The 20,471-nt window shown below is 46.6% G+C and overlaps 1 protein-coding gene across 1 annotated transcript in view; it reads left to right on the top strand.

Annotated features, from left to right (window-relative positions):
* Positions 1-20,471, top strand: part of crocc2 (ciliary rootlet coiled-coil, rootletin family member 2) — a 157,730-nt gene that overhangs the window by 46,334 nt on the left and 90,925 nt on the right. The window contains exons 4-6 of the mRNA XM_055941161.1: positions 11,995-12,165; positions 14,593-14,676; positions 14,780-14,895. Coding sequence (XP_055797136.1) covers positions 11,995-12,165; positions 14,593-14,676; positions 14,780-14,895 — 371 coding nt within the window. The remainder of the gene's footprint in view (positions 1-11,994; positions 12,166-14,592; positions 14,677-14,779; positions 14,896-20,471) is intronic.

Here is a 20,471-nt window from a genome sequence, read left to right as displayed (position 1 = left end):
GGACCTAGAGGGGATTTAGACTGGGCTAACATGGGACCTGGAGGGGTGTTAGACTGGGCTAACAAGGGACCTGGAGGGGATTTAGACTCGGCTAACGAGGGATCTGGAGGGGATTTAAGCTGGGCTAACGAGGGACCTGGAGGGGATTTAGACTGGGTTAACGAGGGACCTGGAGGGGATTTAGACTGGGCTAACGAGGGACCTGGAGGGGATTTAGACTGGGCTAACGAGGGACCTGGAGGGGATTTAGACTGGGCTAACGAGGGACCTGGAGGGGATTTAGACTGGGCCAACGAGGGAGATGGAGGGGATCTAGACTGGGCTAACGAGGGCCCTGGATGGGGATTTAGACTGGGCTAACGAGGGACCTGGAGGGGATTTAGACTGGGCTAACGAGGGACCTAGAGAGGATTTAGACTGGGCTAACGAGGGACCTGGAGGGAATTTAGACTGGGCTAACGAGGGACCTAGAGGGGATTTAGACTGGGCTAACGAGGTACCTAGAGGGGATTTAAGCTGGGCTAACGAGGGACCTGGAGGGGATTTAGACTGGGTTAACGAGGGACCTGGAGGGGATATAGACTGGGTTAACGAGGGACCTGGAGGGGATTTAGACTGGGTTAACGAGGAACCTGGAGGGGATTTAGACTGGGCTAACGAGGGACCTGGAGGGGATTTAGACTGGGCTAACGAGGGACCTGGAGGGGATTTAGACTGGGCTAACGAGGGACCTAGAGGGGATTTAGACTGGGCTAACGAGGGACCTGGAGGGGATTTAGACTGGGCTAATGAGGGACCTGGAGGGGATTTAGACTGGGCGACCGAGGGACGTGGAGGGAATTTAGACTGGGTTACAGGGGGACCTGGAGGCGATTTAGACTGGGCTAACGAGGGACCTGGAGGGGATTTAGACTGGGCCAACGATGGAGATGGAGGGGATTTAGACTGGGCTAACGAGGGCCCTGGATGGGGATTTAGACTGGGCTAACGAGGGACCTGGAGGGGATTTAGACTGGGCGACCGAGGGACGTGGAGGGGATTTAGACTGGGTTACAGGGGGACCTGGAGGCGATTTAGACTGGGCTAACGAGGGACCTGGACGGGATTTAGACTGGGCCAACGAGGGAGATGGAGGGGATTTAGACTGGGCTAACGAGGGACCTGGATGGGGATTTAGACTGGGCCAACGAGGGACCTGGAGGGGATTTAGACTGGGCCAACGAGGGACCTGGAGGGGATTTAAGCTGGGCTAACGAGGGACCTGGAGGGGATTTAGACTGGGTTAACGAGGGACCTGGAGGGGATTTAGACTGGGCTAACGAGGGACCTGGAGGGGATTTAGACTGGGCGACCGAGGGACGTGGAGGGGATTTAGACTGGGTTACAGGGGGACCTGGAGGCGATTTAGACTGGGCTAACGAGGGACCTGGTGGGGATTTAGACTGGGCTAACGAGGGCCCTGGATGGGGATTTAGACTGGGCTAACGAGGGACCTGGAGGGGATTTAGACTGGCCGACCGAGGGACGTGGAGGGGATTTAGACTGGGTTACAGGGGGACCTGGAGGCGATTTAGACTGGGCTAACGAGGGACCTGGAGGGGATTTAGACTGGGCCAACGAGGGAGATGGAGGGGATTTAGACTGGGCTAACGAGGGCCCTGGATGGGGATTTAGACTGGGCTAACGAGGGACCTGGAGGGGATTTAGACTGGGCTAACGAGGGACCTGGAGGGGATTTAGACTGGGCTAACGAGGGACCTAGAGAAGATTTAGACTGGGCTAACGAGGGACCTGGAGGGGATTTAGACTGGGCTAACGAGGAACCTGGAGGGGATTTAGACTGGGCTAACGAGGGACCTGGAGGGGATTTAGACTGGGCTAACGAGGGACCTGGAGGGGATTTAGACTGGGCTAATGAGGGCCCTGGATGGGGATTTAGACTGGGCTAACGAGGGACCTGGAGGGGATTTAGACTGGGCTAACGAGGGACCTGGAGGGAATTTAGACTGGGCTAACGAGGGACCTAGAGGGGATTTAGACTGGGCTAACGAGGTACCTAGTAGGGATTTAGACTGGGCTAACGAGGGACCTGGAGGGGCTTTAGACTGGGTTAATGAGGGACCTAGAGTGGATTTAGACTGGGCTAACGAGGGACCTGGAGGGGATTTAGACTGGGCTAACGAGGGACCTGGAGGGGATTTAGACTGGGCTAACGAGGGACCTAGAGGGGATTTAGACTGGGCCAACGAGGGACCTGGAGGGGATTTAGACTGGGCTAACGAGGGACCTGGAGGGGATTTAGACTGGGCCAACGAGGGACCTGGAGGGGATTTAGACTGGGCTAACGAGGGACCTGGAGGGGATTTAGACTGGGCTAACGAGGGACCTGGAGGGGATTTAGACTAGGCTAATGAGGGCCCTGGATGGGGATTTAGACTGGGCTAACGAGGGACCTAGAGTGGATTTAGACTGGGCTAACGAGGGACCTGGAGGGAATTTAGACTGGGCTAACGAGGGACCTAGAGGGGATTTAGACTGGGCTAACGAGGTACCTAGTAGGGATTTAGACTGGGCTAACGAGGGACCTGGAGGGGATTTAGACTGGGTTACAGGGGGGCCTGGAGGGAATGTAGACTGGGCTAACGAGGGACCTGAAGGGGATTTAGACTGGGTTACAGGGGGACCTGGAGGGGGATTTAGACTGGGCTAACAAGGACCTGGAGGGGATTTAGACTGGGTTACAGGGTGACCTGGAGGGGGATTTAGACTGGGTTACAGGGGGGCCTGGAGGGGATTTAGACTGGGTTTCAGGGGGGCCTGGAGGGGAATGTAGACTGGGTTACAGGGGGGCCTGGAGGGAATGTAGACTTGTTACAGGGGGGGCCTTGAGGGGAATGTAGACTGGGTTACAGGGGGGCCTGGAGGGAATGTAGACTGGGCTAGAGGGGGGTCTGGAGGGGTTGTGGACTGGGTTACAGGGGGGCCTGTAGGGGATTTAGACTGGTTTAGAGGGTGACCTAGAGGGGTTTTAGACTGGGTTACAGGGGAACCTGGAGGGGTTGTAGAGGTCACATGGTTTTTGAGTTTAGAGACATCCAAGATAAAGGGTGTGGTCTCCTGTAACTCCCTAGTGATTGTCTGTGAGGGAAATGATTTGACCGGTGTCCACACAAATCTACCACATGCGTCTGCAGTAAAAAATCTAGCTAGAGATATTGTACGGTCATGCTAAAGATTGTTTACCCTAAATTATATTACCCATGATTTGCGTAGCGGTAATTTGCGTGGCTTTTCCAGCTGTAAAACCACTGTGTTAATAACTGCGTAATGTGTTTACTGTCGCAGATTAGATGATCCGTCCACTGACATCCCCACACACTCACCGTGTTCAATGGGTTCATACTTGGTATTGAGAGTAGTGGTGAGAGTAGTAGACCAAGGTAGTGGTCCAAGGTTGTGGTGGGTACGATCTACAATTCCCCATTTACTATTTTTTTGCTGACTCAATAGATAAACAAACATACAGGTTTGATAACGAGAGACAAGACAGAAGATATGTTGTGAGCCAACGGTATGCTACTGGCCTGCACTGTGTGTGGTGAGGTGTGCAGGGATGTTTTCCCTGGAAGGGGGGGGGGGGGGGTTAATTATCATCAGTGTCATATATGCAGAGATTATTAAAGTTATCAGATAGGTGCCTATTTGACGGGAAGGTTGTCAATTCCCTGGTGTTTCAGGGTTCCATGGTGTTCCAGGGTTCCCTGGTGTTCCAGGGTTCCATGGTGTTCCAGGGTTCCCTGGTGTTCCAGGGTTCCATGGTGTTCCAGGGTTCCATGGTGTTCCAGGGTTCCATGGTGTTCCAGGGTTCCCTGATGTTCCAGGGTTCCATGGTGTTCCAGGGTTCCATGGTGTTCCAGGGTTCCATGGTGTTCCAGGGTTCCCTGGTGTTCCAGGGTTCCATGGTGTTCCAGGGTTCCATGGTGTTCCAGGGTTCCCTGGTGTTCCAGGGTTCCATGGTGTTCCAGGGTTCCATGGTGTTCCAGGGTTCCATGGTGTTCCATGGTGTTCCAGGGTTCCATGGTGTTCCAGGGTTCCATGGTGTTCCAGGGTTCCATGGTGTTCCAGGGTTCCATGGTGTTCCAGGGTTCCATGGTGTTCCATGGTGTTCCAGGGTTCCATGGTGTTCCAGGGTTCCATGGTGTTCCAGGGTTCCATGGTGTTCCAGGGTTCCCTGGTGTTCCATAAATCCTAAAGGGAGAGTTCCTAGATGTCCTGCTTATTTCCAGGAATCTTACAGCCAAGATTTCTGAAACACCAGAGGAATCTGGGAAAGTGATCAACATTTTGCAACTCTACATGTGCCTGTACCTTGACTACCAGTGGCTACCTTGACTACCATTTGGAGTGGTACCAAATATTACCAAGTAGAATATTACCAAGTAGACCTGCAAAGCTCTAAAACCTAATATAATGGCAAGTAGGATTTTACCAAGTAGACCTGCAAAGCTCTAAAACCTAATATAATGGCAAGTAGAATATTACCAAGTAGAACTGCAAGGCTCTAAAACCTAATATAATAGCAAGTAGGATATTACCAAGTAGGTTATTACCAAGTAGAACTACAAGGCTCTAAAACCTAATATTTTACCAAGTAGATTATTACCAAGTAGAACTACAAGGCTCTAAAACCTAATATTTTACCAAGTAGATTATTACCAAGTAGGTTTACAAGGCTCTAAAATCTAATGTAATAGCAAGTAGGAATTTACCAAGTAGTACTATTTTATTAAAAATATATATTTCACCTTTATTTAAAAACCTCTCTGGGATATGTAGGACGGTAGCGTCCCACTTGGCCAAAATCCAGTGAAAATGCAGAGCGCCAATTTCAAATAAATTACTATAAAAATATAACTTTCATGAAATCACATGCAATACACCAAATTAAAGCTACACTTGTTGTGAATCCAGCCTATGTGTCAGATTTCAAAAATACTTTACGGCGAAAGCAAACGATGCTATTATCTGAGGATAGCACCCCAGCAAACAAACACAGAAAACATATTTCAACCCTCCAGGCGCGACACAAAACGCAGAAATAAAGATATAATTCATGCCTTACCTTTGACGAGCTTCTTCTGTTGGCACTTCAATATGTCCCATAAACATCACAAATGGTCCTTTTGTTCGATTAATTCCGTCGATATATATCCAAAATGTTCATTTATTTGACACGTTTGATCCAGAAAAACTTGCGCAACATATCTCATAAGTTACCTGTAAGCTTTGTCCAAACATTTCAAACTACTTTCCTAATACAACTTTTGGTATTTTTTAACGTAAATAATCGATCAAATTGAAGACTGGATATACTGTGTTCAATACCGGAGGAAAACAAAGTGTAGGGAGCCTCTAACAAAGATTACACTCCCCTCTACCCTCGTTCTGAACAGTGCTACTTCTTCATTTCTCAAAGGAAAAACCTCAACCAATTTCTAAAGACTGTTGACATCCAGTGGAAGCGATAGGAACTGCAACAAAGTTGCTTAGAAATCTGGATTCCCAATGAAATCCCATTGAAAAGAGTGACCTAAAAAAAACAAAATCTGAATGGTTTGTCCTCGGAGTTTCGTCGGCGAAATAAGTTATGTTATACTCACAAACATGATTCAAACAGTTTTAGAAAGTTCAGTGTTTTCTATCCAAACAACAACACAGAGTTACACATGAGATAAACAAAAGTACAGTCAATAATACAATAGCAAAATCTGTATAGAGTGTGTGCAAATGGAGTATGGAGGTAAGGCAATAAATAGGCCAATAGTAGCAAAGTAATTACAATTTAACAAATTAGCACTGGGGTGATAGATGAGCAGATGATGATGTGCAAGAAGAAATACTGGTGTGCGAAAAGAGCAAACAAAGTAAATAAAAACAATATTTGGGATGAGGTAGATGGGAGAAGGTAGGGTGGGATTTGAAATGGTCAGTGATCTGTTTGTTAAATTGGCTTTCGAAGACTTTAGAAAGGCAGGGTAGGACAGATATAGGTCTGTAACAGGTTGGGTCTAGAGTTTCACCCCCTTTGAAGAGGGGGATGACCGCGGCAGCATTCCAATCTTTGGGGATCTCAGACGATACGAAAGAGAGGTTGAACAGACTAGTAATAGGGGTTGCAACAATGGCAGCGGATCATTCTAGATAGAGAGGGTCATCATCAGCTGTCTGGGTTTGGGTGAAGGAGAAGCTGGGGAGGCTCGGGCATGTCGCTGCAGGGGGTGCGGAGCTCTTGGCCGGGGTTGGTTTAGCCAGGAGGAAAGCATGGCCAGCCAAAGAGAAATGCTTATTGAAATTCTTGATTATCGTGGATTTATCGGTGGTGACAGTTTTTCCTAGCCTCAGTGCAGTGGAGCTCTTATTCTCCATGGACTTTACAGTGTACCAGAACTTTTTGGAGATATAGTTACAGGATGCACATTTCTGTTCGAAAATGCTAGCCTTTGCTTTCCTAACTGACTGCGTGTATTGGTTCCTGACTTCCCTAAAAAGTTGTATATCGCGGGGGCTATTCGATGCTAGTGCAGTACGCCACAGGATGTTTTTGTGCTGGTCGAGGGCAGTCAGGTCTGGAGTGAACCAAGGACTATATCTGTTTTTAACTCTACATTTTTTAAAAGGGGCATGCTTATTTACGATGGTGAGGAAATTACTTTTAAAGTACAACCAGGCATCCTCCACTGACGGGATGTGGTCAATATCAATATCACTGCAAGGCTCTAAAACCTAATGTCATAGCACGTAGATTATTACCAAGTAGATTATTACCAAGTAGATTATTACCAAGTAGTTTATTACCAAGTAGATTATTACCAAGTAAATTATTACCAAGTAATTTGTTACCAAGTAGATTATCACCAAGTAGTTTATTACCAAGTATATTATTACCAAGTAGTTTATTACCAAGTAGATTATTACCAAGTAGATTATTACCAAGTAGATTATTACCATGTAGAATATTACCAGCTCTAATATTACCAAGTAGATTATTACCAACTCTAATATTACCAAGTAGATTATTACCAAGTAGATTATTACCAACTCTAATATTACCAAGTAGATTATTACCAAGTAGATTATTACCAACTCTAATATTACCAGGTAGATTATTACCAAGTAGATTATTACCAAGTAGATTATTACCAAGTAGATTATTACCAAGTAGCTTATTACCGAGTAGATTATTACCAACTCTAATATTACCAAGTAGATTATTACCAAGTAGCTTATTACCGAGTAGATTATTACCAACTCTAATATTACCAAGTAGATTATTACCAAGTAGATTATTACCAAGTAGATTATTACCAACTCTAATATTACCAAGTAGATTATTACCAAGTAGATTATTACCAAGTAGATTATTACCAAGTAGTTTATTACCAAGTAGTTTAATAGCCAAGTAGTTTATTACCAAGTAGATTATTACCAAGTAGATTATTACCAAGTAGATGATTACCAAGTAAATTATTACCAACTCTAATATTACCAATTAGATTATTAACAAGTAGTTTAATAGCCAAGTAGTTTATTACCAAGTAGATGATTAACAAGTAGATTATTACCAAGTAAGTTATTACCAACTCTAATATTACCAATTAGATTATTAACAAGTAGTTTATTACCAAGTAGATTATTACCAAGTAGATTATTAATAACAAGTAGATTATTACCAAATAGATTATTACCAAGTAGATTATTACCAAGTAGATTATTACCAAGTCGTTTATTACCAAGTCGTTTATTACCAAGTAGTTTATTACCAAGTAGATTATTACCATGTAGATTATTACCAAGTCGTTTATTACCAAGTAGATTATTACCAAGTAGTTTATTACCAAGTAGTTTATTACCAAGTAGATTATTACCAAGTAGATTATTAATAACAAGTATATTATTACCAAGTAGAATATTACCAAGCAGATTATTACCAAGTAGTTTATTACCAAGTAGATTACCAAATATATTATTACCAAGTAGATTATTACCAAGTAGATTATTACCAACACTAATATTACCAAGTAGATTATTACCAAGTAGTTTATTACCAAGTAGAATATTACCAAGTAGTACTACAAGGCTCTAATGCCTAACATGTGTGTGTGTGTGTTTAAGTGTGTGTGTGTGTGTGTTTAAGTGTGACAGAGATGTACCTTTACTCACAGCTACTGCTGAGTCGGTGCTGTATATCTCTACTCTAGACCACTCTGCCCATGTCTCTCCTCCCTCTCAGTCCCTAAAGCTGTCACCATAACATTGGCCAGTAAAACAGTACACACACACAAACACACACACACACACAGTAAAACCATGAATCTGGAAAACAGTCAATAAGTCATTGTGTTCTCCTGGGGTCCCCTCAAAACTAAACCTCCTAAACCACTAAAAACACAGAGACTACGGGTACAATAAACTTGTTTGCTTGGTTGTCGTGTCGTGGCCTCTAATACAACTCTGAAATGGCCAATATGCATCATAAATTACACCTATTCCCTGTGTAGTGCCCTACTGTTGACCAGATCCATATGGGACCTGGTCAAAGGTAGTGCACTAAGTAGGGAATAGGATGCCATACGGACCTGGTCAAAGGTAGTGCACTAAGTAGGGAATAGGATGCCATACGGACCTGGTCAAAGGTAGTGCACTAAGTAGGGAATAGGATGCCATAGGGACCTGGTCAAAGGTAGTGCACTAAGTAGGGAATAGGATGCCATACGGACCTGGTCAAAGGTAGTGCACTAAGTAGGGAATAGGATGCCATAGGGCTCTGGTCAAAGGTAGTGCACTAAGTAGGGAATAGGATGCCATAGGGCTCTGGTCAAAGGTAGTGCACTAAGTAGGGAATAGGATGCCATAGAGACCTGGTCAAAGGTAGTGCACTAAGTAGGGAATAGAATGCTATTTGGGACGCAAGCCAGTAAAATGTCCATTTGAAAATGTGTTAATAATACCAGCGTAGGAGTCTGAACAGTGAGACTATTGTCCTGCTCTACTCTGGAGCCTGGTCAACAGATTAAACACACTGGGAAGACATGAGGTACAGGGGGGGGGGTGAGCTAGATGGAGCGCAGGAGAGAGAGAGAGAGAGAGAGAGAGAGAGAGAGAGAGAGAGAGAGAGAGAGAGAGAGAGAGAGAGAGAGAGAGAGAGAGAGAGAGAGAGAGAGAGAGAGAGAGAGAGAGAGAGAGAGAGAGAGAAAGAGAGAGAGAGAGAGAGAGAGAGAGAGAGAGAGAGAGAGAGAGAGAGAGAGAGATAAAGAGAGATAAAGAGAGAGAGAAGCTGGGAGGATGCAGTGGTGACATAAGTGAGTTGAGGTGGTGGTTTTGGTAGTGTTGCTCTCTCTCTCTCTCTCTCTCTCTCTCTCTCTCTTTCTGTCTCTCTCTCAATTCAATTTCAATTCAAAGGGCTTTATTGGCAATGGAAACATATGTTAACATTGCCAAAGCAATGTCTTTCTTTCTCTCTTTCTCTCTCTTTTTTTTCCCCTCTCATTTAAACGAGGCACGCAAGCAGCAGTGTGTTGTAGTGTGTATCGGGGAATAGCAGTGTGTTTTGCTGTGTAGCTGTGTTGTAGCAGTGTGTTGTAGTGTGTAGCTGTGTTGTCCCAGGGCTCACTGAGCCATGTGGTTTGTGTTAGTAAGGACAGGGTGTCTGGCAACAGAGAGAGAGAGGAGTGGGTGGTACGCTGGGGGAGTCAGGGGGGAGGAGGGGCAGTAGGGGGGGAGTATAGGGGAGGGGTAGAGGCTGTGTGAGGTTGAGAGGCTACAGGACAGTTGGATTTCAGATATTATGGGAGGGGAGATTTAACTCCAAAACCAGAGAAAAAGGCCTGTCCCTTCAGGAATCTTCCCTGCTTGCAGATTGGATCAATACACGTAGAAACTGTCACACAACGGACATGCAACGGATACCCAACGTACACACAACGGACACACAACAGACACGCAACGGGCACTCAATGGACACACACCGTACACACAACAGACACGCAACGTACACACAACGTACACAAAACAGACACACACCGTACACACAACAGACGCGCAATGTATCCACAACGTACACACAACAGACACGCAACGTACACACGCAAACACAATCTACCTATATCTCTTCTGTGGTGAAGGCTTGGTCCATTATTGGCGAGGGATTTTGTTATGTTTCTATCAGGTATAAACAGAAATAGTCAGACAACAATCAATCTTTTGATCCCTTATATAACCCAGAGGTTTAACTTAATAGGGGGCGCTGTTTTCACTTTGGGAAAAAATCGTGCCCAAATTAAACGGCCTCGTACTCTGTTCTAGATCATACAATATGCATATTATTATTACTATTGGATAGAAAACACTCTGAAGTTTCTAAAACTGTTTGAATTATATCTGTGAGTCAAACAGAACTCATTTGGCAGCAAACTTCCAAACAGGAAGTGAAAATTCTGAAAATGGGGCTCTGTGTCAGGGCCTGCCTATTCAACTGGCTTATATTTATGGATCTGTATGCACTTCATACACCTTCCACTAGATGTCAACAGGCAGTAGAATGTTGAATGGGGTGTCTAGCTTGATCTGAGACCGAGTTAGAGCTTTTGGAGTGACAGGTCCGCTCTTTTGTCAGTATTGAACTGCGCACCAGGAAACCTAACATTGTCTTCTGAAATGCGTTACGTATACACAACGAAATGCTCCGGCTCTGATTTTATTGGATACATATGAGAAAAACATCATAAAGTAGGATTTTCAACCGAGTTTGACCAGTTTATTCGACGTTTATTGGGAATTTTGGAATTTTTCGTTCAGTGCGCAAAGATTTCTTGGACATGTGCCCTCCACATGGCTAGCCAAAGTTGCTAATTCGACAGAAGAAATGGACATTCTAAAACAAAACAACAATTTATTCTGGAACTAGGACTCCTTGCACAACATTCTGATGGAAAATCATCAAAAGTAAGAGAATATTTATGATGTTATTTCGTATTTTTGTGGAATATATTGGCTCCAACAAGGCGAAGAATAGGTGAGCGCTGTCTCACAATATTGCATGCTGTATGTTGTACTAAAGTAATTTTTTTTTTATCTAACACAGCGGTTGCATTAAGAACCAGTGTATCTTTCATTTGCTGTACAACATGTATTTTTTAGTAAAGTTTATGATGAGTTTTTTGGTTAGATTAGGTGACTGTTCAAAATTGCTCCGGACAATTTGGTGCATCATGGCTACATATTCACAATGTAAAACCAGGATTTGTAGCTCTAAATATGCACATTTTCGAACAAAACATAAATGTATTGTATAACATGATGCTATAAGACTGTCATCTGATGAAGTTGTTCAAGGTTAGTGATTAATTTTATCTCTATTTCTGGGTTTTGTGAAAGCTACCTTTGCGGTGGAAACATGGTGAAAACATGGCGTTGTGTGTTTGGCTATTGTCGTGAGCTAATATAAATACATATTGTGTTTTTGCTGTAAAACATTAAAAAAATCGGAAATGATGGCTGGATTCACAAGATGTTTATCTTTCATTTGCTGTATTGGACTTGTGATTTCATGAAATTATATTATATGATATCCCTGTCGCGTTAGGCTAGGCTATGCTAGTCAGCTTTTTTGATGAGGAGGATCCCGGATCCGGGAGGGTGACTCGATAGAGGTTAATGGCAGTGGGCCATTATATAACCCAGTGATTTAATGACAGTGGGCCATTATATAACCCTGAGGTTTAATGGCAGTGGGCCATTATATAACCCTGAGGTTTAATGGCAGTGAACCATTATATAACCCTGAGGTTTAATGGCAGTGAGCCATTATATAACCCAGTTTTAATTTCAGTGGTGTGTCATCATTATGATTATGCCAAGTCATGTTTTAGAGCTTGTTATAAGGGTCAGAGGTCAACCTCGCTTTGTGTGTGTGTGTGGGTGTGTGTGTATGTACAGCTTGAACAGATGCTGGCTCGGCAGTCTGCAGCGGGGGACTCGGACCAAGAGAGTGTGTCTGCAGAGCACCTGCGGCTGCAGAGCGAGGAGAGGGCCTACAGGCTCAAACTACAGGCCTTTCAGGAGGGACAACACAGACAGGCTCAGCTGGTGCAGAAACTGCAGACCAAGGTACTGGAGGGAGGAGTAGGGGGGGGTCAAGATATTGAAGAGAGTAAACTGTGAGACTACTACTGTCCCTGCCCTGGACTTGACTTGTCCAGGGCGTATTGTTGACCTGCAGGATCCAGGGCGTATTGTTGACCTGCAGGATCCAGGGCGTATTGTTGACCTGCAGGATCCAGGGCGTATTGTTGACCTGCAGGATCCAGGGCGTATTGTTGACCTGCAGGATCCAGGGCGTATTGTTGACCTGCAGGATCCAGGGCGTATTGTTGACCTGCAGGATCCAGGGCGTATTGTTGACCTGCAGGATCCAGGGCGTATTGTTGACCTGCAGGATCCAGGGCGTATTGTTGGCCTGCAGGATCCAGGGCGTATTGTTGACCTGCAGGATCCAGGGCGTATTGTTGACCTGCAGGATCCAGGGCGTATTGTTGACCTGCAGGATCCAGGGCGTATTGTTGACCTGCAGGATCCAGGGCGTATTGTTGACCTGCAGGATCCAGGGCGTATTGTTGACCTGCAGGATCCAGGGCGTATTGTTGACCTGCAGGATCCAGGGAGTATTGTTGACCTGCAGGATCCAGGGCGTATTGTTGACCTGCAGGATCCAGGGCGTATTGTTGACCTGCAGGTCAACAAAACTCCTTGGAGTCAGGGAGTATTGACCTGTCCTAGAGGATCCAGGGAGTTTTGACCTGTCCTAGAGGTTCCAGGGAGTATTGACCTGTCCTAGAGGATCCAGGGAGTATTGACCTGTCCTAGAGGATCCAGGGAGTATTGACCTGTCCTAGAGGATCCAGGGAGTTTTGACCTGTCCTAGAGGAACTAGGGCGTATTGTTGACCTGCAGGATCCAGAGAGTATTGATCTGACCTTTAGGATCCAGAGAGTATTGATCTGATTTTTTGCAAATATATTGCAAATTAAAAACAGAAATACCATATTTACGTAAGTATTCAGAGCCTTTGCTACGAGACTTGAATTTGAGCTCAGGTGCATTCTGTTTCCATTGATCATCCTTGAGATATTTCTACAACGTGATTGGAGTCCACTTGTGGTATATTGTCTGTCAATATAAGGTCCAACAGTTGACAGTGCATGACAGAGCAAAAACCAAGCCATGAGGTCGAAGGATTTGTCCGTAGAGCTCCAAGACAGGATTGTGTCGAGGCACAGAGCTGGGGAAGGGTACCAAAACATTTCTCCAGCATTGAAGGTCCCCAAGAACACAGTGACCTCCATCATTCTTAAATGGAAGAAGTTTGGAACCACCAAGACTCTTCCTAGAACTGGCCGCCCAGCCAAACTGAGCAATCAGGGGAGAATGGGCTTTGGTCAGGGAGGTGACCAAGAACCCGATGGTCACTCTGACAGAGCTCCAGAGTTCCTATGTGGAGATGGGAGAACCTTCCAGAAGGACAACCACCTCTGCAGCACTCCACCAATCAGGCCTTTATGGTAGAGTGGCAAGACGGAAGCCACTCCTCAGTAAAAGGCACATGACAGCCTGCTTGAAGTTTGCCAAAAGGCACCTAAAGGACTCTCTAACCATGAGAAACAAGATTCTCTGGTCTGATGAAACCAAGATTGAACTCTTTGGCCTGAATGCCAAGCGTCACGTCTGGAGGAAACCTGGCACCATCCCTACGGTGAAGCATGGTGGTGGCAGCATCATGCTGTGGGGATGTTTTTCAGCGGCAGGGAGTGGGAGACTAGTCAGGATCGAGGGAAAGATGAACAGAGCAAAGTACAGAGAGATCCTTGATGAAAACCTGCTCCAGAGCACTCAGGACCTCAGACTTCCAACAGGACAATGACCCTCAGCACACAGCCAAGACAATGCAGGAGTGGCTTCAGGACAAGTCTCTGAATGTCCTTGAGTGGCCCAGCCAGAGCCTGGAATTAAACCCGATCTAACTTCTCTGGAGAGACCTGAAAATAGCTGTGCAGCAACGCTCCCCATACAACCTGACAGAGCTTGAGAGGATCTGCAGAGAAGAATGGGAAAAACTCCCCAAATACAGGTGTGCCAAACTTATAGCGTCATACCCAAGAAGACTTGAGGCTGTAATCACTGCCAAAGGTGCTTCAACAAAGTACTGAGTAAAGGTCTGAATACTTATGTAAATGTGTTTTTCTTCTTTTTTTTTACATTTGCAAACATAAAAAAAAAAAACTGTTTTTGATTTGTCATTATGGGGTATTGTGATGTCATTATGGGGTATTGTGATATCATTATGGGGTATTGTGATGTCATTATGGGGTATTGTGATGTCATTATGGGGTATTGTGATGTCATTATGGGGTATTGTGTGTAGATTGATGAGGGAGAAAAAAAATGTCATCCATTTTAGAATAAGGCTGTAACGTAACAAAATGTGGACAAATCAAGGGGTTTGAATACATTCTGAATGCGCTGTATGTCTTGTACCAGACGCTTCAGTACAAGAAGAGATGTGGTGATCTGGAAGAGCAACTGTTGGAGAAGACCTCAGAGTCAGAGAGACTACAACTCTCAGTAAGTCTGAAGGAAACTCCATTTTAGAAGCCATTTTAGTACTCACCTAACACTACGTACTGTAAATATCTGAAACACGGGCTGATGGCTGTGTTGTTTTCAGCTGCAGGCCCAACTGGACTCGTCAGCCCACCGTCGGCACCGGACGGAAACACAGCTTCAGGACAACAGCAGAACCATCCAGAGCAAACTGGCCATGTTGGAGGAAGAACAGAAGAGGTAGGTTCTACAGAGTAGTAGAGGCAGGTTCTACAGAGCAGTAGAGGCAGGTTCTACAGACCAGTAGAGGCAGGTTCTACAGAGCAGTAGAGGCAGGTTCTACAGAGCAGTAGAGGCAGGTTCTACAGAGCAGTAGAGGCAGGTTCTACAGAGCAGTAGAGGTAAGGTTCTACAGAGCAGTAGAGGCAGGTTCTACAGAGCAGTAGAGGCAGGTTCTACAGAGCAGTAGAGGCAGGTTCTAAAGAGCAGTAGAGGTAGGTTCTACAGAGCAGTAGAGGTAGAGGTTCTACAGAGCAGTAGAGGCAGGTTCTACAGAGCAGTAGAGGTAAGGTTCTACAGAGCAGTAGAGGCAGGTTCTACAGAGCAGTAGAGGCAGGTTCTACAGAGCAGTAGAGGCAGGTTCTACAGAGCAGTAGAGGCAGGTTCTACAGAGCAGTAGAGGCAGGTTCTACAGAGCAGTAGAGGCTGGTTCTACAGAGCAGTAGAGGTAAGGTTCTACAGAGCAGTAGAGGCAGGTTCTACAGAGCAGTAGAGGGAGGTTCTACAGAGCAGTAGAGGTAGAGGTTCTACAGAGCAGTAGAGGTAGGTTCTACAGAGCAGTAGAGGTAGCGGTTCTACAGAGCAGTAGAGGTAGGTTCTACAGAGCAGTAGAGGTAAGGTTCTACAGAGCAGTAGAGGGAGGTTCTACAGAGCAGTAGAGGCAGGTTCTACAGAGCAGTAGAGGCAGGTTCTACAGAGCAGTAGAGGCAGGTTCTACAGAGCAGTAGAGGCAGGTTCTACAGAGCAGTAGAGGCTGGTTCTACAGAGTAGTAGAGGTAGAGGTTCTACAGAGCAGTAGAGGCAGGTTCTACAGAGCAGTAGAGGCAGGTTCTACAGAGCAGTAGAGGCAGGTTCTACAGAGCAGTAGAGGCAGGTTCTACAGTGCAGTAGAGGCAGGTTCTACAGAGCAGTAGAGGTAGGTTCTACAGAGCAGTAGAGGCAGGTTCTACAGAGCAGTAGAGGCAGGTTCTACAGAGCAGTAGAGGCAGGTTCTACAGAGCAGTAGAGACAGGTTCTACAAGGCAGTAGAGGTAGAGGTTCTACAGAGCAGTAGAGGTAGGTTCTACAGAGCAGTAGAGGGAGGTTCTACAGAGCAGTAGAGGTAGAGGTTCTACAGAGCAGTAGAGGCAGGTTCTACAGAGCAGTAGAGGTAGAGGTTCTACAGAGCAGTAGAGGTAGGTTCTACAGAGCAGTAGAGGTAGAGGTTCTACAGAGCAGTAGAGGTAGGTTCTTCAGAGCAGTAGAGGTAGAGGTTCTACAGAGCAGTAGAGGTAGAGGTTCTACAGAGCAGTAGAGGTAGGTTCTACAGAGCAGTAGAGGTAGAGGTTCTACAGAGCAGTAGAGGTAGGTTCTACAGAGCAGTAGAGGTAGAGGTTCTACAGAGCAGTAGAGGTAGAGGTTCTACAGAGCAGTAGAGGTAGGTTCTACAGAGCAGTAGAGGTAGAGGTTCTACAGAGCAGTAGAGGGAGGTTCTACAGAGCAGTAGAGGCAGGTTCTACAGAGCAGTAGAGGCAGGTTCTACAGAGCAGTAGAGGCAGGTTCTACAGAGCAGTAGAGGTAGAGGTTCTACAGAGCAGGAGAGGTAGGTTCTACAGAGCAGTAGAGGCAGGTTCTACAGAGCAGTAGAGGCAGGTTCTACAGAGCAGTAGAGGCAATTTCTACAGAGCAGTAGAGGCAGGTTCTACAGAGCAGTAGAGGGAGGTTCTACAGAGCAGTAGAGGTAGAGGTTCTACAGAGCAGTAGAGGTAGGTTCTACAGAGCAGTAGAGGGAGGTTCTACAGAGCAGTAGAGGGAGGTTCTACAGAGCAGTAGAGGTAGAGGTTCTACAGAGCAGTAGAGGCAGGTTCTACAGAGCAGTAGAGGTAGAAGTTCTACAGAGCAGTAGAGGTAGGTTCTACAGAGCAGTAGAGGTAGAGGTTCTACAGAGCAGTAGAGGTAGGTTCTACAGAGCAGTAGAGGTAGGTTCTACAGAGCAGTAGAGGTAGAGGTTCTACAGAGCAGTAGAGGTAGAGGTTCTACAGAGCAGTAGAGGTAGGTTCTACAGAGCAGTAGAGGTAGAGGTTCTACAGAGCAGTAGAGGTAGAGGTTCTACAGAGCAGTAGAGGTAGAGGTTCTACAGAGCAGTAGAGGTAGAGGTTCTACAGAGCAGTAGAGGTAGGTTCTACAGAGCAGTAGAGGTAGAGGTTCTACAGAGCAGTAGAGGGAGGTTCTACAGAGCAGTAGAGGCAGGTTCTACAGAGCAGTAGAGGTAGAGGTTCTACAGAGCAGGAGAGGTAGGTTCTACAGAGCAGTAGAGGCAAGTTCTACAGAGCAGTAGAGGCAGGTTCTACAGAGCAGTAGAGGGAGGTTCTACAGAGCAGTAGAGGTAGAGGTTCTACAGAGCAGTAGAGGCAGGTTCTACAGAGCAGTAGAGGCAGGTTCTACAGAGCAGTAGAGGTAGGTTCTACAGAGCAGTAGAGGGAGGTTCTACACAGTAGTAGAGGCAGGTTCTACAGAGCAGTAGAGGCAGGTTCTACAGAGCAGTAGAGGCAGGTTCTACAGAGCAAAAACATTTATGGAAATGAGTACAGTAAGCCCCTTAGAACTCTGCTCCCGTTTCTCTCTCTTTCTTTTCATCGTTTAAAAAAAACACCAAGGCAGCTCAGAAGTGTTTCTGAGAACCAGTTTAGAGGGAGCAGAGAGAAAGACTGACTCTGTTTTCCCCCCATGCCCAGGCTGGGAAGAGGAGGACAGGAGGAACGAGGCTGGCCTCGTACGGAGTGTGAAGCGTAGCCTGGCCTTGATACTGTAGATGCTTTCGGCATCCAATTTGTCAAAGTTAATTAGCTTCGGTCCTGTTGGCTCGGTCGTTCAGAGTACTTTAACGGTGTCTCACACTGAGCAGGGGGGACCGGGCCCAGCAACCCCTTGCACCTGACACCAGCCTTTAAACAAACAAGATTTATAGAGCCAACCAGCTCTAATTGAAATTGTTACGACAGACGCTTGGCAGCCCGCTTGCCAAGGCCCCATCACTTTTATAGCAGCCTCAGCATGGAGCTCCGCCGTGAGGCCTACTGTAGATTTTACCAAGTGCTGAACCACATCTGCCTGGAGCTTTCTAGTGTCATGGAGAGCCAATTGTAGAGTCAGTAACCAAGCCTTTAACGGCTGTTGAAAGGAGAGGGAGAAGAGGACCAAGGTGCAGTGTGGTACGTGTCCGTAATACTTTTAATAAATACGAACACTAGAACAAAAACGACAAAGCGACAAACGAACAGTTCTGCAACAACACAAAACAGAAAACAACTACCCACAAAACACCAGGTGGGAACAGGCTACCTAAGTATGGTTCTCAATCAGAGACAACGATAGACAGCTGCCTCTGATTGGGAACCATACCAGGCCAAACACATAGAAATACAAAACATAGAACAACATAGAACACCAGACATAGAATGCCCACACAAACTCACGCCCTGACGTCAGGGCGTGACAGAGCCTCTGTTTGTAGAGTGAACCATTCTCTGCACCAGAGGAGGCTGATGGGAGGCGCTATAGGAGGACGGGCTCATTGTAACGGCTGGAATGGATTTGATGGAATGGAGTCAAACGTGATTTCCATTATGATTGATGTGTTTGATATCGTTCCATGTATTCTATTCCAGCCGTTACAATGAGCCCGTCCTCCTATAGCGCCTCCCACCAGCCTCCTCTGCTCTGCATAGAGCTCAACCGTGAGGCCTATTGTAAAGCTCTGCTGTGAGGCCTACTGTGGTGTTAGTTACCAAGCCTGTACACTGAGCTGCTCAGGTGAGACCTACTTAGAGTTAATTTCCAAGCCTCTCCATGGAGCTCCACCGTGAGGCCTACTATACAGTGAGTAGTCAAGCTTCTCCATGGAGCTCCACCGTGAGGCCTACTATACAGTGAGTAGCCAAGCTTCTCCATGGAGCTCCACCGTGAGGCCTACTATACAGTGAGTAGTCAAGCCTCTCCATGGAGCTCCACCGTGAGGCCTACTATACAGTGAGTAGTCAAGCCTCTCCATGGAGCTCCACCGTGAGGCCTACTATACAGTGAGTAGTCAAACCTCTCTGTGGAGCTCCACCATGAGGTCTATGGTAGTTAGTTTTAAAGCCTCTGTGTAGAGCTTCGCCATGAGGCCTAGTGTAGAGTGAGTAGTCAAGCCTCTCCGTGGAGCTCCGCCATGAGGCCTACTGTAGAGTGAGTAGCCAAGCCTCTCCATGGAGCTCCGCCATGAGGCCTACTGTAGAGCGAGTAGTCAAGCCTCTCCGTGGAGCTCCGCCGTGAGGCCTACTGTAGAGTGAGTAGCCAAGCCTCTCCGTGGCCCTTCGCCTTGGTTTGGCTCGCTGCACGGTGCTAACCGTTCCACTCCCCTGTAGATAGCTTAAAAACATGGAGAAAACATAGATAGTTGGCCCGGCTTCGCTACGACACAGCGTGAGAATGATGTAAACATTTCTGTAAATGACTCTGTGAGAGAGCTCAATCTGGTAAGAATTAGGACGGAGTTGACATGGACTTTATTAAAGTGTGACACATGTTCTGCTGTGTAAGCGTGGCTGGCAAGGGCGGATCACAGAAAAGGGTTTATAAGCTTGTAAATGTAGGAGTGATATAGTGGCCACGCGATTGATGGAGTTTGGGTGGGGGACAGCAAGGTTTTTAGGAGGGAGGGAGGGAGGGAGGGAGGGAGGGGAATGAGAACGAGGAGGAGAAGTTGTGGGAAGATTAGGGGAGTCAGGTTTGCAGCTGTTAGTGGTTGGTTGACAAGTGATGCTGCCAACTTGGCTGTTGTTGGAGTACGGGTGGGGCGGGCAGGGTTTTAGAAGAGGAGGGAGAAGAGGAGGGAGACGAGGAGGGAGAAGGGGAGGGAGAAGAGGAGGGAGAAGGCGAGGGAGAAGAGGAGGGAGAAGAGGAGGGAGAAGGGGAGGGAGAAGAGGAGGGAGAAGAGGAGGGAGAAGAGGAGGGAGAAGGGGAGGGAGAAGAGGAGGGAGAAGGGGAGGGAGAAGAGGAGGGAGAAGAGGAGGGAGAAGAGGAGGGAGAAGAGGAGGGAGAAGGGGGGGAGAAGAGGAGGGAGAAGAGGAGGGAGAAGAGGAGGGAGAAAAGGAGGGAGAGAGAGAGAGAGGGAGAAGAGGAGGGAGAAGAGGAGGGAGAGAGAGAGGGAGAAGGGGAGGGAGAAGAGGAGGGAGAAGGGGAGGGAGAAGAGGAGGGAGAAGGGGAGGGAGAAGAGGAGGGAGAAGAGGAGGGAGAAGAGGAGGGAGAAGAGGAGGGAGAAGAGGGAGAAGAGAAGGGAGAAGAGGGAGAAGAGGGAGAATAGAAGGGAGAAGAGGAGGGAGAGAGAGAGAGGTTGTTAGTGGCTGGTTGACAGGTGACAGCACTAACTTGGCTCTCATCACAACGTCATAAGAAAGACGTGCTAAACTCTTAACTAAGTTCTGTAAATACGTGTTTGGCCGCTGTAGCAGGAGTAATGTGATGTTATCGAAAAGAGGTCCAGCACTCGCAAATAAAATACAACTTGACTTTATTAT

The sequence above is a fragment of the Salvelinus fontinalis genome, chromosome 12 (assembly GCF_029448725.1).
Source record: "Salvelinus fontinalis isolate EN_2023a chromosome 12, ASM2944872v1, whole genome shotgun sequence".
Lineage (NCBI taxonomy): Eukaryota > Metazoa > Chordata > Actinopteri > Salmoniformes > Salmonidae > Salvelinus > Salvelinus fontinalis.
Note: the sequence above shows the minus strand (reverse complement) of the source record. Positions and strands in the feature narration are given on the sequence as shown.